The sequence below is a fragment of the Paroedura picta genome, chromosome 11 (assembly GCF_049243985.1).
Source record: "Paroedura picta isolate Pp20150507F chromosome 11, Ppicta_v3.0, whole genome shotgun sequence".
NCBI classification, from domain to species: Eukaryota; Metazoa; Chordata; class Lepidosauria; order Squamata; family Gekkonidae; genus Paroedura; species Paroedura picta.
The window spans coordinates 42,694,201-42,708,355 of NC_135379.1; the positions used below are offsets into that span (position 1 = coordinate 42,694,201).

At 44.9% G+C, this 14,155-nt stretch overlaps 1 protein-coding gene across 2 annotated transcripts; it reads right to left on the reverse strand.

Moving 5' to 3' along the window:
• Positions 1-1,745: 1,745 nt before the first annotated feature.
• On the reverse strand, positions 1,746-11,304 carry SLC25A38 (solute carrier family 25 member 38). Of its 2 annotated transcripts, XM_077303293.1 has the most exons (8): positions 11,153-11,262; positions 9,994-10,139; positions 8,807-8,928; positions 8,548-8,632; positions 7,877-8,056; positions 7,595-7,763; positions 5,461-5,627; positions 1,746-4,225 (listed from the first exon to the last, which is right to left on the reverse strand). In XM_077303293.1, exons 3-8 carry the CDS (start codon positions 8,926-8,928, stop codon positions 4,103-4,105), a joined length of 846 nt encoding a protein of 281 aa, XP_077159408.1. In that variant the 5' UTR covers positions 9,994-10,139; positions 11,153-11,262; the 3' UTR covers positions 1,746-4,102. The 2 variants fall into 2 exon arrangements, with proteins under 2 accessions (XP_077159408.1, XP_077159407.1); XM_077303292.1 differs by lacking the exon at positions 9,994-10,139 and having other exon boundaries at positions 11,153-11,304.
• Between the last annotated feature and the right edge of the window lie 2,851 nt (positions 11,305-14,155).

Here is a 14,155-nt window from a genome sequence, read left to right on the forward strand (position 1 = left end):
CTTTCCCCCCTATCATGACCTTTCAAATATAAGATTCTGAAACTAAAAGAGGAACCACATAGGCTTGTATGAACCTGCCTGATACTGAATCAAAGCACTGGTCAAAGTCACTGTTGTCCATTCATAAATGGATAACTGGAGATCCCAAGGAATGAACCTGGGACCAGCTGCATGTCGAGAAGATGTTCTACTGAGCCACTGCCCCTTCCCTAAGTAGGCATGTAGCAAAACAAAAAAAAAGACATGCACTGCACAAAGGGTTTCTGGCATCGCAGTCTTTGAAGAACAAGAATATTGGACTTTCCACTCACTTTACAGACTTACTAGTCCCATGCTTTACAAGATATTTCACCAATAGCAGGAAAAAAAATTAAACTCAGCTTGCTTGTGCGGCTGTTGGTAGGAGATAAAAATGTGGTGCCACCCAGCTCCTTTCTGATGCACATATTGTCAGACTCTATCCATGCAACCTTCTTATCCCACATAAGACAGGATTTCAGAGGCCATCTGAGCGGCAAATGCCACTCTGTTCCCAAGGACATATCTAATGTCTTACCCTATGGAAATAAATTAACGATGCAAGGACATGTTATTCTATAACACCTTCAGGATGCTACCTTTACTTCTTGCAGTTTCCCCTGAAAACCCATCTTAGCTTTGGTCTTCATACAGAACCAAGCACAAATATTTTAAATACGCTGAATACTGGATCCTACTTTCTTTACCTCCCTCTGTTGCTTGCTGTGTCAAATGATCATTATGAAGCTCCTTGAGACAAAGTCCTGTGTTCTCATATGTTTCTAGGAATCTTACATGTTACTTTTACTAAATATTTTGTTTTAAGGGCAGCTTGCCTTTTGTCAGTTTACAATTCGTCACTTTAATCTTAAAAAAAAAAAACACTGGTCAGTTGCTCTCCAGGTTGGTTGGCCCACTGTTTTAAGACAGAGGTTCTTAAACCCACCCATTTTTTTAAAAATCTGATTAATTTACAAATGTTTTGAAAACCAAATACTATCTTCGCCTCATTTACTTAATATTGGCAATCTTTAGACTTTAAACCTAAATAATATCACATTTTAGAGTTAGCATACTAGCTACCTGCCACAGAAAGGTTTTAAACCTACATTTCTCACAATGGCATCCCAGGTTGAAAATTATCTGCTAAAGGCAATTTGAGTTTATACACTGTCAAAGATGATATATTGAACAAAGGGCAAAGGGAAAGCTTGCTTCCCAAGCCTTTTGGATGCTCTCACAAATGAATAATTTTGCTGGGTCAAACCACTAGTCAAGCATCTTGTCTCATGCAGTAGCCAATTAGAGGCCTTCTCTGATGTTGGCTCCTAGCACTAGTATTCAGCTGTTTACTGCCTTGGATCATGGAGGTTCCCGTAGCTAGTAGCCACTGATGGACCTACCCTCCCATGAAAGTCTCTAGCTCCCCTTTTAAAGCCACCTATACTTGTGGCCATCACTGTAGAACTGTGGCAGTGAATTCCACAATGCAGAGTGCCAAGAAAAGTGCTTTACAGTCCGCAGTACTTAGGATTCCAGTTTGCATTGCTGTTTAATTCAAAATGTGTTAGCCACATACTTGTTCACAATGGTAATGTTTCCCCAAGAGCAGATTCTGGGGAAAGACATGCACAAGTAACATATTTTGGATGGGGCATGCAACTAACCAATCAGTGCAATCCAATAAGTGACAGAAATACATCAACATGACAGGCAGACTATATTACTAAGGGCAAGTATATTTATTCAGCTCTGACACAGGAAAATAAAAGTCACATTCAACAGGATAAAGTTATGCTCTTTTGTTCGTACTACCTGCAGGCTGTAAGTGCAATTTAATGATCTCAAGCTAAAAAGAATTATAGTTCTGGCTATCAAAATAGTATTAATACTGGAAGTCAACACCTTTAAGACATGAGCAGGGAAATTAAATTAGGCTGGATAATTTTATAATAAATAAATATAAATCTACCTTAAATGGGGTCATGATTATAGTGAAGAATCACCCACAAGTGGAAGCCTTCAGTTCTAATTGCCAGGGGTAGTCAAACTGCGACCCTCCAGATGTCCATGGACTACAATTCCCATGAACCCCTGCCAGCGCTGGCAGGGGCTCATGGGAATTGTAGTCCATGGACATCTGGAGGGCCGCAGTTTGACTACCCCTGCCCCATTTGCCTCTTTGCAAAGCTGACCTTGCTTTTGGTGTAGTGATTATAATAAAATTTGAAACAACTAAGATTCTATAGCACTGCAGTTTTGTTTTTAAAAACAACCCAAATATATACAGAAAGAACATACCTTAAAGGTTTGATTTGCACACATACATTAGCCAAGACCAGGGCAACCTTTATAAAATAAGCTTCAGTGACTTACAAGGCTGTCCAAGTTCAGATGAAACACCCCTTTCAAACAAAAACATATTACCTTAAACTGCTGTTTTAAAATAGTATTACTAACTCTGTATTCTGTTGAAGTCAATCAAGATGTTGTTTTTTTTTCAGATGTAGAAGAACTACCAATCAAGAGAAAATGGGACCAGACTCGCAGGGAAATAAAATCTCAGGGAAATGTTTGCAACCTTTTGAAAAATCAATGTATTTTGTAAAGAATTAAACACATCCACTTCATAAAACTAAACAGCCAAAGACAACTTGTTCAAAGTGCTCACAGGTAAAATGGAGTTCCTTACAAGTCCAAAGAGAAATGGGTGTTTTCTAACTAGGATTCAAAACTTTACGTGACAATGAAGCTTTTTAAGATATAGAGTTTAGTGGAGATTGCTATACAAGGCTGCAGCTTTCAATGCAAACATTCCAGAGAGAGCTTTTGCCTTCACTTAACTTTCAGAACTAGAGTTTTCAGAAAACAGGGTGGATGGAAAAAGCTAACTGCAACATGGAAGCAGAGACTCCAAGACTAGTTCTCGAGCTGGAGTGTATAGGAACAGTCAGGCAGTACACCACTAATGAAAAACCAAAAAACTAGCCAAGAGTGCAGAGCAGCAGAGTTCAGGAAAATGTGGCTTCATTTGGTGACATTACAGTGCTTTTGCTTAAAGAGATTAGTGCTAGCCTGTGACTCTTAAAACCCTTTCCTTGAATAGCTCTCCTTTCCTCCCCCATGCTTCATGCACACAGGGAAGAGGCCAAAGTAATCTGCAAATTTTGGACCCGTTAACGAGGACATTTGATCAAAGGGTGCTCCCAGAAACAAAAATGAAACTCCAAAGTTACATTGTTCAGCCGACTAACCTGATGATCCTTAACAGGGTTACACTTTTCTTAATCAATTCCGAGCAATGGGTTTAGATGTGCGGAACTCTGTTTAGAATTACATTGTAAGGCCATTCCTTAAGGCAGGGGTAGTCAACCTGTGGTCCTCCAGATGTCCATGGACTACAATTCCCATGAGCCCCTGCCAGCATTTGCTGGCAGAGGCTCATGGAAATTGTAGTCCATGGACATCTGGAGGACCACAGGTTGACTACCCCTGCCTTAAGGGACAGTAAAGGGTGTGGTTTCCCACAGCTGCCTTGTGTTCACTCAGTCCATAACCCTCAACAGAGCAGGAATACACACCTGACAAGAGAGATGAATTCACTGTAAACCTTGCAATCTCCCCCCACACCCCTTTACATGCATTTGCCAAAATGTGGCCTGCATTTGTCACATGCTGATTAAAGGAGAGAAGAGGCATCACGCAATCTAGGAGACAGGACCTGCAACCAAGGACAGTAATGACCTCCTGGGCCTAGAATTCCTAGCTGTCAACATCTCCCTCCCAAGAGCCTTCAGCATGTTCTTTTCGCAAGGTCCTCAGCTGAAGAGAACTTTCCTGAAGCAGAGTCTAACTCACGCACACCATCAGAGTATTACATACTTCTCACACCCCAAGTATGACACTGTCTTCCTGGAATGCTTTCACCATCATGACCCAAGCAGTGTTTCCCTCCACTCCCATCTCTATGAGGGAAGCATTCATGGCCCGATAACTCAGCAGCGCTTCCCCAGAAATCGTTCGCCGCTCCCATCTTGCCAGCAGTTTGCGGCGACCAGGATGGAAGGACTGAAGTCCAAGTCATTCATGATTTCAAGCCCATTTTTGACATCATCTGTTCATACACAGTCCAGGCCATGGCTGCCATCAGGGTGCGCCGCAAGGCTCTTGGGACGGCGCCACGGAAGAAGCCAGCCAGCCCGTAATCCTGTAAGGAGAAGGAAGGAAGAAGTGCTATGGTTACACCCAAACATCAATACTTTTGAACAGCTGGAGGACACCTTAGGGCTGCAGTGAAGGTCTGCCCATTCTGACATGAAAGCAGCACTGGTGTAAACAGAGGCTGCACTGAAACTTGGGAGACCCAAGTCCAAATTCCCATTTGGCTTTGAAGCTGACTGGGAGGCCATGGGCTGGTCACTCTTAATACAATGTACAGGATTGTTGTGGGGATAAAACAGAAAGGAAGGCCTATTCTAAGCAGCTTGGACATACAGCAGAATAGAAATATATAACTATACCAGCCTTTCTCAACTTGTTTGCCACTGAGAACCCCCTGAAACAGCCTTCAGTAGGGGTGAGCCCTTAGGCCACTTCAGCGCTCACCAAAGCGTGAGGCATCTAGCACTGCAGACAGCAGGGCCGCGGTGCTGGTGGTAGCGCACAGCTGGTGCCTGCATGCAGGCACAGAACTCTGCACCTGCATGCGGCCGCCAGCCCCCAGAAGTGGCATGAACTAGACACTGGCTCACAAACATATAGAAATTCTTTTCTCAAGGACTGTCACAGGGTCTCCCTCGACACCCCATCCGCTAAGTAAGACTTATTTCTGGGAATGAGGACGAGCCAGTCAGAGTATCTGAGTTTCTGAGAAAGAAGAAATGGTATCCCAAAGGAATACTCTGCAAACCTTTGGAAAGAGCTTCCTATCTTTAGTGTCTAAAGGACAGAGATATGGTTTACAGGCCATGTGATCTTGGAACCTGCTGATTCCAGAGCAGTGTCCCTACTTCTGCTTCATGGTTTTGCAATCTCCAGATACTTAACACAGTAAGTGGCAGCAACTATGTCTATCAGGATCCTGCAATTTAGCTGGCTCATGAACTCTAACAGTTGGTCAACCTATGTCCTGCTGTGGCACATTCTCTTCAGAAGGAGCTGCCCAAGGAACTGATATACATGCACACAAAGTAAAAAGCAGAATTCGACAGCAGAATGTCATATACCGGATTGGAACCAAGCTTGATCCTAATCCAAAAGGTAACATTCTGCTCTGGACTCAATTATGAATTTTGGAATAAGGGGAGAGATCTACAGCATTGGGGAATGGGCACAACGTAAGCAATGGAGAAAGTGGTTAAGGTTTCAAGGAAAGAACCATCCCACCCAGGCCCAGTCTCCAATGAAAAACCCCAGCATGCAATCCAGACAAGTCTGCCTTACCCTGAAAATTAAGGAAATTACTTCTCGTGTCCGATGGTGTTTTTCAGATGACAGCTGCATGTGGGTTTTGATGACATCAGCAGGCTGGGTGGCCAGCGATGCCAAAATTCCAGCCAAGGTTCCACAGCCAAAGTTCCCCAGAGGCGTGAGTGCAGGATCCAACTGGTCTGGGAGACATTAGGCAAATGGGGGAGGGGAGGGGGAGAGTCCCATCATCATGAGAAGGAATCTTAAAGCACCAACAGTTTACCTAAAACTTCGACAAAGGAAATGATGCTTCTCTGAACATTTGCTTAGACAAGACCAGCATAAAAGGAGGTTCAGATTCCTTCCATCAGCTTGCCCATTTCTCAGCCTCTTCTTACATCCCTATCTTCCTATCCTATACTTACAAAGGAAAAAAAGAAAACATGATAAGGCTTCCTCACCTTCCGTAAGACAGTTTCAAGTATCCCAAAGCTTTTTTCCCCTTTCTCTCTAACCCATCATGCCCATCACATCCTGTTCTTCCAGCCTTTTGCTATTTTCTTACCCATCTCAAAATTAAGCACACCTTCCTTGAAATGCAATATTCTAAGTCGGCGTTTCAGAGGAGTTCTAACTCACAACGAGAAAACGCTGTGTTTTGATATAGCATCTATTGCAGCACATCAGTTTGATAAGACGTTCTAACAGGCTGCCAAAGGCCCTCGAATTTATTATGGCATCATCTGACTCGAGATATATGCTCCATTTGTAGATCCCTGGAGCTCTCAGTGCCAAGTACAAAACTGGCTAAAAAGATTATTCATTTGGAGTTTGTCTGCTCAGGCTGTAGCCTTTTACAAAGAGAGAAAATCAATGAGACTTATTTCTAAGTAAATACACTTAAGAACCGACTGTCAGTTTCCAAAACTATATCCTAGGCAATAGGAAAGCTAGGAGACTGAAAGAGAAATAATTCAGTGTAAATAACACTTTTAAGTTTTTAAAAGGTTTTAAGTTTAGAATAAAAAGTCAAAGACACGTAAACAAAATATCAAATTTCAGCTAGCAAATAGCCACACGTAGAAATTTCTGTTATAGAAGCTGAAAAGGGAACAGATTTTTTAAAGTATGAAAAATGCATCCCACCACAAATAAAATAATAAAGTAAATAAAACAAAATAAGGTGTATGCTTGCTGAAAGTTTGAACATACATTTGGGCCTTTTCATCATGCTGTTCTGAGGAAGGCTCCAGTTCCTTCCTAAGCCCTGCATCATAAGTTACAAGGACAGATATTCAATAGGAGTATCATCCTGTTGCACAGGAGCTACAGATAAGCTTAATAATGATGATGCTAGCCAGTCAGCTGTGTCCGACTTTTGGCAAACCTATAGCTCAACTGTCACCATGTTTTTTGATCTTGCGCCACTTCTTTTAGTTGAATAATGCTCTGGCCAGTGTCCATTTTGATCGCATCTAACAACATCAGCCTGGTTTCCTTTTACCACTGATCAATCTTAACATAACTGCTTTCTCCAGCGAGTAAGATCACATGATACGGTCAAAGTAAGTGAACGAGAATTTGTGATTTTGCCTTCCAGTGATGTATCAGGCCTTATGCATTTCAGTATTTCCTTGTTTGTAACTCTGGCTGCCCATGGAATCTGAAGAAGCCTTCTCCAGCACCAGAGTTCAAACACATCAACTCTCCTCCTGTCCGATTTCTTCAAGCCTGTCCCAGATAAATGGGGAGTGTTAAGGAGGGCCTGCAAGACGGAGGTCTTCCGCCAGGAAGATCTGGATCCCCCTCCTGGACTATTCTACGGGCAGTTGAGATTGTTTTCCATGCCACCCCCGGAGTTGGTTTTTAGGGGGGTATTTTAGTTGTGTTATGTCAATGTATATGTCTTGGATGTTGGGTTCAGTCAGGATATTGTTGTATTTTTAGGGGTATTTTATTGGGATTTTAATTGAATGTAACCCACCATGAGCCTTGCAGGAGTGGTGGGCTACAAGTCAAATAATAATAATAATAATAATAATAATAATAATAATAATAATAATAATAATAATAATAATAATAATAATAATATAATTAAAAAGACCTGGCAGCCTACCTTGTAAAGATTTTGCTAAGAAAACCCTATGGAACAGCTCCCAAAACTTACCATAAGGGATGATCTTCTTGGTCTGCAAGTAGAACATCAAATAGATGCCAGAGAAGGGTGCATCTCGCAGGAGCGTTGCTGTCAGGCCACTGAACAGGCCACGAACCCCTTCTGACCGGTAGATGTTTCTCAGGGCTCCCCGCACACTCACATAGCCGTACCTTCCACTCTGCAAGCCAAGACTGAGAGTCAGTCTACGGCGCAGACATAAGAGACTTAAGCTTTATGAAATAATTCATAATTCAGTGCAACGGAGATCACCCAACTGGTTCAAAATATTACCTCATATCTTGTTTTCACCACTGTGACAGGCAACATGCAAAAGACAGCAACGCTCCGTGAGGTGGCCCCCAGCAGAATGGACTCCAAAGCTGCAGGGGAACGATCCGGCACAAACTGTTGCTTTATCATATACAAGGTGCTAAAGTAAATCCCCACTCCTGGAATGCATCTTGCAAATGACTGTGGAAATATTACCAATAAGAGAAAATATGAAAGAGAGCGAATGCTGTGGAAAACACTGAAATTTTAAAAAAAGTTTCAGATTGTATAGTTGCTGAACAGGTGCCGGAGGGGGGAGAGCTATAAAACAGAGAAACTTTCTGCTACAGTTCTAAACATCATTTGCAGTGGGAAAATTAAAACTGGGAGAAGAACACCTACCAGTAGTAGGTGCACCTCAAGTGCTTCCCACTACACTTTGGCCAAGCTCTTTTTCCTTGTACTGTTGTACATGCTTATCAGTGACAACCATTTACTTTAGCTGGCAGGCACTAACCGCACAATCCTAAACCGAGTTGCACCCTTCTCAGTCCACCAATCCTAAGAACGTACAAGAGTGTAACCGAGTTTCAGATTACACTGTCAGAATATTAGTTACTTCTGTTTTCACAGCACAGACCAAATGTGTTTACTCTAATGAGTCTGACATAAGGAAAACACAAAAGACTTACGGGGGAAACTCCTTTCCACAACCCCAGTAAGCTTTCTGTGCGAACAACCTTAAAGAGCAGTGTGACCATCCCAACATGACCTGACCTGTAAGACAAAATAATAAGGTTAAAGAGCCATTTTCTGGATTGCAGAATACTTTTTAAAGGACATTCATATGTCCTGCTTCCACAAATTTCTCTCTCCCTCCCCTCACTACAAACCAGCCTCTTCATACCACAAGCCAAGAGGCTTCAATGGAAACTTCAGTCAAGCACCTACCCATTGACAGATGGCTGCAGAGTCTGTAAGCGGGTTTTAAGCAGGTCGAGAGGCTGAAATAGCAAGGTGGAGCAGGTCCCGCTGATGGAACCACAAACAAAGGCTTTCAGCACCGGGTGCATCTTGAAATGAAAAACACAGAGATGTTGAGAAAATCCCAGGCCAACCCACCATAGCTGTCTAACCACACCCTCTCTTCTTCACAAGCATCCCATCGATGTGGAGCATACACCACTCAGGATCAGTGTCTACTACCTTTACATCACAGTCGAATGAAACAATACTCATAGAATCATAGAGTTGTAAGGGACCTCCTGGCCCATCTAGTCCAACCCCCCTGCACTATGCAGGACACTCACAACCCTCTCTGCTCATCCACTGTCACCTGCCACCCCCTTGAGCTTTCACAGAATCAGCCTCTCCATCAGGTGGCTATCCAGCCTCTGTTTAAAAATTTCCAAACATGGAGAACCCACCACCTCCTGAGGAAGCCTGTTCCACTGAGAAACTGCTCTAACTGTCAGGAACTTTTTCCGGATGTTTAGCTCAAACAAGAGCTGATTCTTATGCTCTGCCGTGCCCCAATCAAATAGAGGCCATGCATTTTAGTTTTTCCTTGTTTGCAACTCTTGCCGCCCATGGAATCTGCAGAAGCCTTCTCCAGCACCAGAATCCAGTGCATTGGGGGTTATATTAAGTTGCAAATCACTTGACGCGGCACTAGCTGATATCACCGATATTCCCCTGCACCCATCCCCAGTGACTTATCAGAGCATTCTCAGACAAAACATCACAAAACACAAACACATATTTATACCCTCCATATACACCTGCATGTTTTCACCCTCATCTTTTGCACACTAAAGCCTCGATAACCGAGACAGCTTTACTTTTATAACTCGTAACTGTAAACCAAGAGCCTCTTGTTGTGCAGAGTGGTAAGGCAGCCGTCTGAAAGCTTTGCCCATGAGGCTGGGAGTTCGATCCCAGCAGCCAGCTCAAGGTTGACTCAGCCTTCCATCCTTCCGAGGTCGGTAAAATGAGTACCCAGCTTGCTGGGGGGTAAACGGTAATGACTGGGGAAGGCACTGGCAAACCACCCCGTATTGAGTCTGCCATGAAAACGCTAGAGGGCATCACCCCAAGGGTCAGACATGACTCGGTGCTTGCACAGGGGATACCTTTACCTTTTATGAGCCTCTTGTGGCGCAGAGTGGTAAGGCAGTCGTCTGAAAGCTTTGCCCATGAGGCTGCGAGTTCAATCCCAGCAGCCGGCTCAAGGTAGACTCAGCCTTCCATCCTTCTGAGGTCGGTAAAATGAGTACCCAGCTTGCTGGGGGGTAAATGGTAATGAATGGGGAAGGCACTGGCAAACCACCCCGTATTGAGTCTGCCATGAAAACGCTAGAGGGCATCATCCCAAGGGTCAGACATGACTCGGTGCTTGCACAGGGGATACCTTTACCTTTTTAACTGTAAACCGGAAAGCAACAAGCATTCGCAGGACTTTAAACTGGTAGATGAATGCTGCCCAAAGTGAACACTCTACTTAAATAGTCTCTATTTAAACAAATGCATTTGAATTTCCTAGTCAACTCAACAATACCATATATATAATACATAAATAACAAGTTTAGACAACTTTACAAACCAGTCAATAATTAAGCCACTTCAAGGCCTCAATCCGAGATACTGGAGCAGGGGTAGTCAACAGCGGCCCTCCAGATGTCCATGTTTGCTGGCAGGGGCTCATGGGAATTGTAGTCCATGGACATCTGGAGTGCGGCAGTTTGACTACCCCCGTACTGGAGCAATATCTTCCCCCCCCCCCCCCACTGTTGTTCCCATTAGGGGCCTCTAAGTCATGATCTTGGGTTATGCCATTTCCCAGGTCGATTCAAATGGGTAGCCGTGTTGGACTGAAGTAGCACAATAAAACCAGAGTCCAGGAGCACCTTTAAGACCAACGCACTCGAAAGCTCACGCCTTGGCTAACTCTTTGCCGGTCTTGCAGGTGCCCCCGGACTCGAATTTTCTTGCGCTGCTTTTGCATCTGCAAACCCGACGCCTGCAGCCCCGCTCCGCCTGCTTGCCAACTTTTTGCCGCCTCCTCCTGCGCAGCCGACCAGGCCTCCGCCCCGGAGGAAGCCCGTTGCGCCGGGTCCCACCGGGATCTAGCATGCCCTAGCTGGCCAGTGGCTCTCCAGCGCCCTCCCGGGAACAGAAGCCGGCCGGCTTTAAGCGCGCCCGCCCACCCCCGCGCCCGCCTCTTGAGGGGCTTGCTCGTGAGTAACCGCGCGTCCCCCCCCCGTCCTGCCCGGGCAACAGACCCGGCCGCCCACTGACCCGTGCGGCTTCGTGTCCCCTCCGCGGCGCCCCCGGGACCTTGGCCGTGGTGCCCACCCAGCTGCGCAGCTCCGACGGGGATCGCATCGCTCGCCGCCCTTCGGCCTGGGCACGGCGGGCGTGACGTCGGAGGCTCGCCTCCGCGCCGCGGCCAATCAGGAAGAGGGAGATCCGCCCGAGCGCCCTCTGTTGCGCCCCTGGCAGAAGTGCAGGAGAATTGGAGGGGGGGGGGATAGCCGGGATTAAGCCTGTAGGTTTTTTGCCAAAAAGAGGGAAAGGCTGATTTTACGAATTTAGACAGATTGTGAATGGGTGAGTGGGAAGGCATGTGTCACTTTTGGCCCTTCCTTGTATATCCAGGGAATTGCTAATTGCCACTGCGGGATAGTAGATGAATTTCCTCCAGGCCAGGCTGAATTCTGGAGATTTTTTTTTTTGGGGGGGGGGATCACTGGGGCATGGAATGGGTGTCACTGTGGCTGGGCAGGTAGTTGTGAGCCCTTGTATTCTGCAGCGGGTTGGACTAGATGACCCTGGAGGTCACTTTCAATTCTCGTGATTCTATGAAGGAAGTAGCCCAACTTGTATGCACAAGCTAGGAACCTAAAAGATTGAGCAGCGGCAGAATACATTAAATATTGTTAAAATACAAATGTTTATTTCAGTTCGTGGGCACATATAAAATTTTAAAACAATGACATTATTCATGCGCTATTGCACAAATCCAAAGCATATTGACACCTGGGTGAATGGGGAAAAAAGGGGAAAGAAACCAAACACATTCTAATCCCTCAGGGTCTTCTTCAGTGGTCTAATATGTGATGTAATAATGGGGACTATAAGGTGGTCTCATGGAGCCCTCCAATTAAAATATTTGTTCTTCAAAGTGTCCCCCTTATTGAAGTCTTCTCTCAGCCTGAGTGTCTCACAGAATGTAGTTCACTGCTGGACTACTGAAGCAGAACCCAGGAGAGGTTTTGGTTTTCCCCCCTGGTTTTTTGTCATTCACCTATGTGTCAATATGCTTTGGATTTGTGCAATAGCACATGACTAATATTGATGTTTTAAAATTTTATATATTCACATGAATTGAAATACACGTTTTTCCTAAAAGACACAAATCCGATCTACTGCTCTCCCTGCCTCCGAAAAGTGGGGAGCCAGTTTCCACAACTTTCCTAAATCTAAATGATCTAAGTCAAAATGAATTTGGATTTCTCATTTCTCTACACAGTTAATGTCCAGTTCGCTTCTGAGAGGCTTCACAGTTGATGGAGAAGGCTGGAAATATGGGACAATTTTGTATCCTTGGGATCCAGAATCGACCAAGATGGACAGTGTGCTAGAGAAGGGAAGAGAAGGCTAATCCTAGGAAACCAGGCTTTTAGAATTTTGGCCAAGATTTTGAGGGACAAAGATATTTCCCTGGAGACAAAGATCAGAATTGCCAAAACAATGGTTTTGCTTGTGGTTATGTATGGATGTGAAAGCTGGACCCTAAGGGAGTGCGAGAGAGAGAAGATAGATGCCTTTGAATTTCTGAAAACACCATGGACTGCAAGAACAACAAATCAATCCATGCTGGACCAAATGAAACTCAACTGCTCTCTCAAGGCAATGATCTGTAAACAAAAACTCATACTTTGGCCACAGAATGTGTGCAAATTATGGATTAGCAAAAATTATGCTTGGTAAGAAGAAGAGGTAGACATCAAAAGAAGACGGATGGATAGACTCAAAGACATAAGTGGATTGGCCCTACAAAAATGTAAAGAGATGACTGCAGATAGGGTTGGTTGGCAGCCTTTGTTCAGAAAGTCACCAGGAGTTGGAAACAACTTGAGAGAACCTAACAATAAAAAATGTCCCCAGGGAAATTAGTGGAGCTCTTTGCACGCTCTCCACCTGTGACTGAATGGATTGAAAACTTAGATATTAGTAGTTAGGGGCATTGCCCAATATGGCCCATTATGCACGGCCGCCGAAACGGCGATTTCGGGTCACATGGAAAACGCGGAGGGGGAAGACGCGACGCATACCGGTTATACACGGGGCGGGGCGCGACGGCGGCAAAACCCAGAGTAACCGATTATGCACGCGCTGATCCGGGCGCCGCTTCTGGTTGCGCCCCGCTCACCCGGAAGCTGCGCTTTATTCCGTGTTTCACTGACGCGGCTTTTTCGGCGGCATGCACCGAAGCTGCAGCCGGTTGCAGCCGGCTCTGTGCGTTATCGGTGATTTTAGTCGCCGCCATTCCACCCCGAATGTGCGCTAAAACCCCCGTGCATAATGGGTCTATGATGTACCTACTTGGCTATCTATTTTAAATTAGTATATGTGCCATTCGATAAATAACAATTTCTTCACCTACTGGAAACCAGATGGCAAAAAGTGGAGCCTCGTGAAGGACATAATTACTTGTGTAACTATTTGTGTAGAAAGGTGGCACATAAATGTTTTAAACAAACCAAATAACTTTAACCATTAGTAACCTGCCTTTGTACTAATGTTGAAATTTAAGATCTATCTTTGAGAAAGATTCCATCTCCATAACATATAGTTTGGAAACTATAGGACCTTTACTGCAGGGGAGGCATTGTGCCACACTGCCTGGTTATTGCCTTGGGGCAAGATGCCCCGCCTCTTCCTGGCTCCACACGGGGGAGCATTTGGCCCACTGCACTCCATCCGCCCTGGATGTGTGCTCCCACACAGCAGCCTGGGACAGGGAGGCTCCACCATGCTGCAGGGTGGCATGGGACTTTCAAAAATTTATTTTTAAGAATGTGGTAGTGTGTAATAATGCAGTGCTTCATTCTTTAAAACAATGGCCCAGGCAGCTCCACCGCCCTGTGCAGAACAGCAGAGAGGCTTGGGGCATTTCTTTTTTTTTCCTTCCAGGACAGGTAGGGAGGAGCAGAGCTCAGGTTTGACATAGACCATGATGAGGCAAAGAAGGGGATGTGGCTTTGTCCGCATCCCCTTGCTACAGGCCAACTGAGG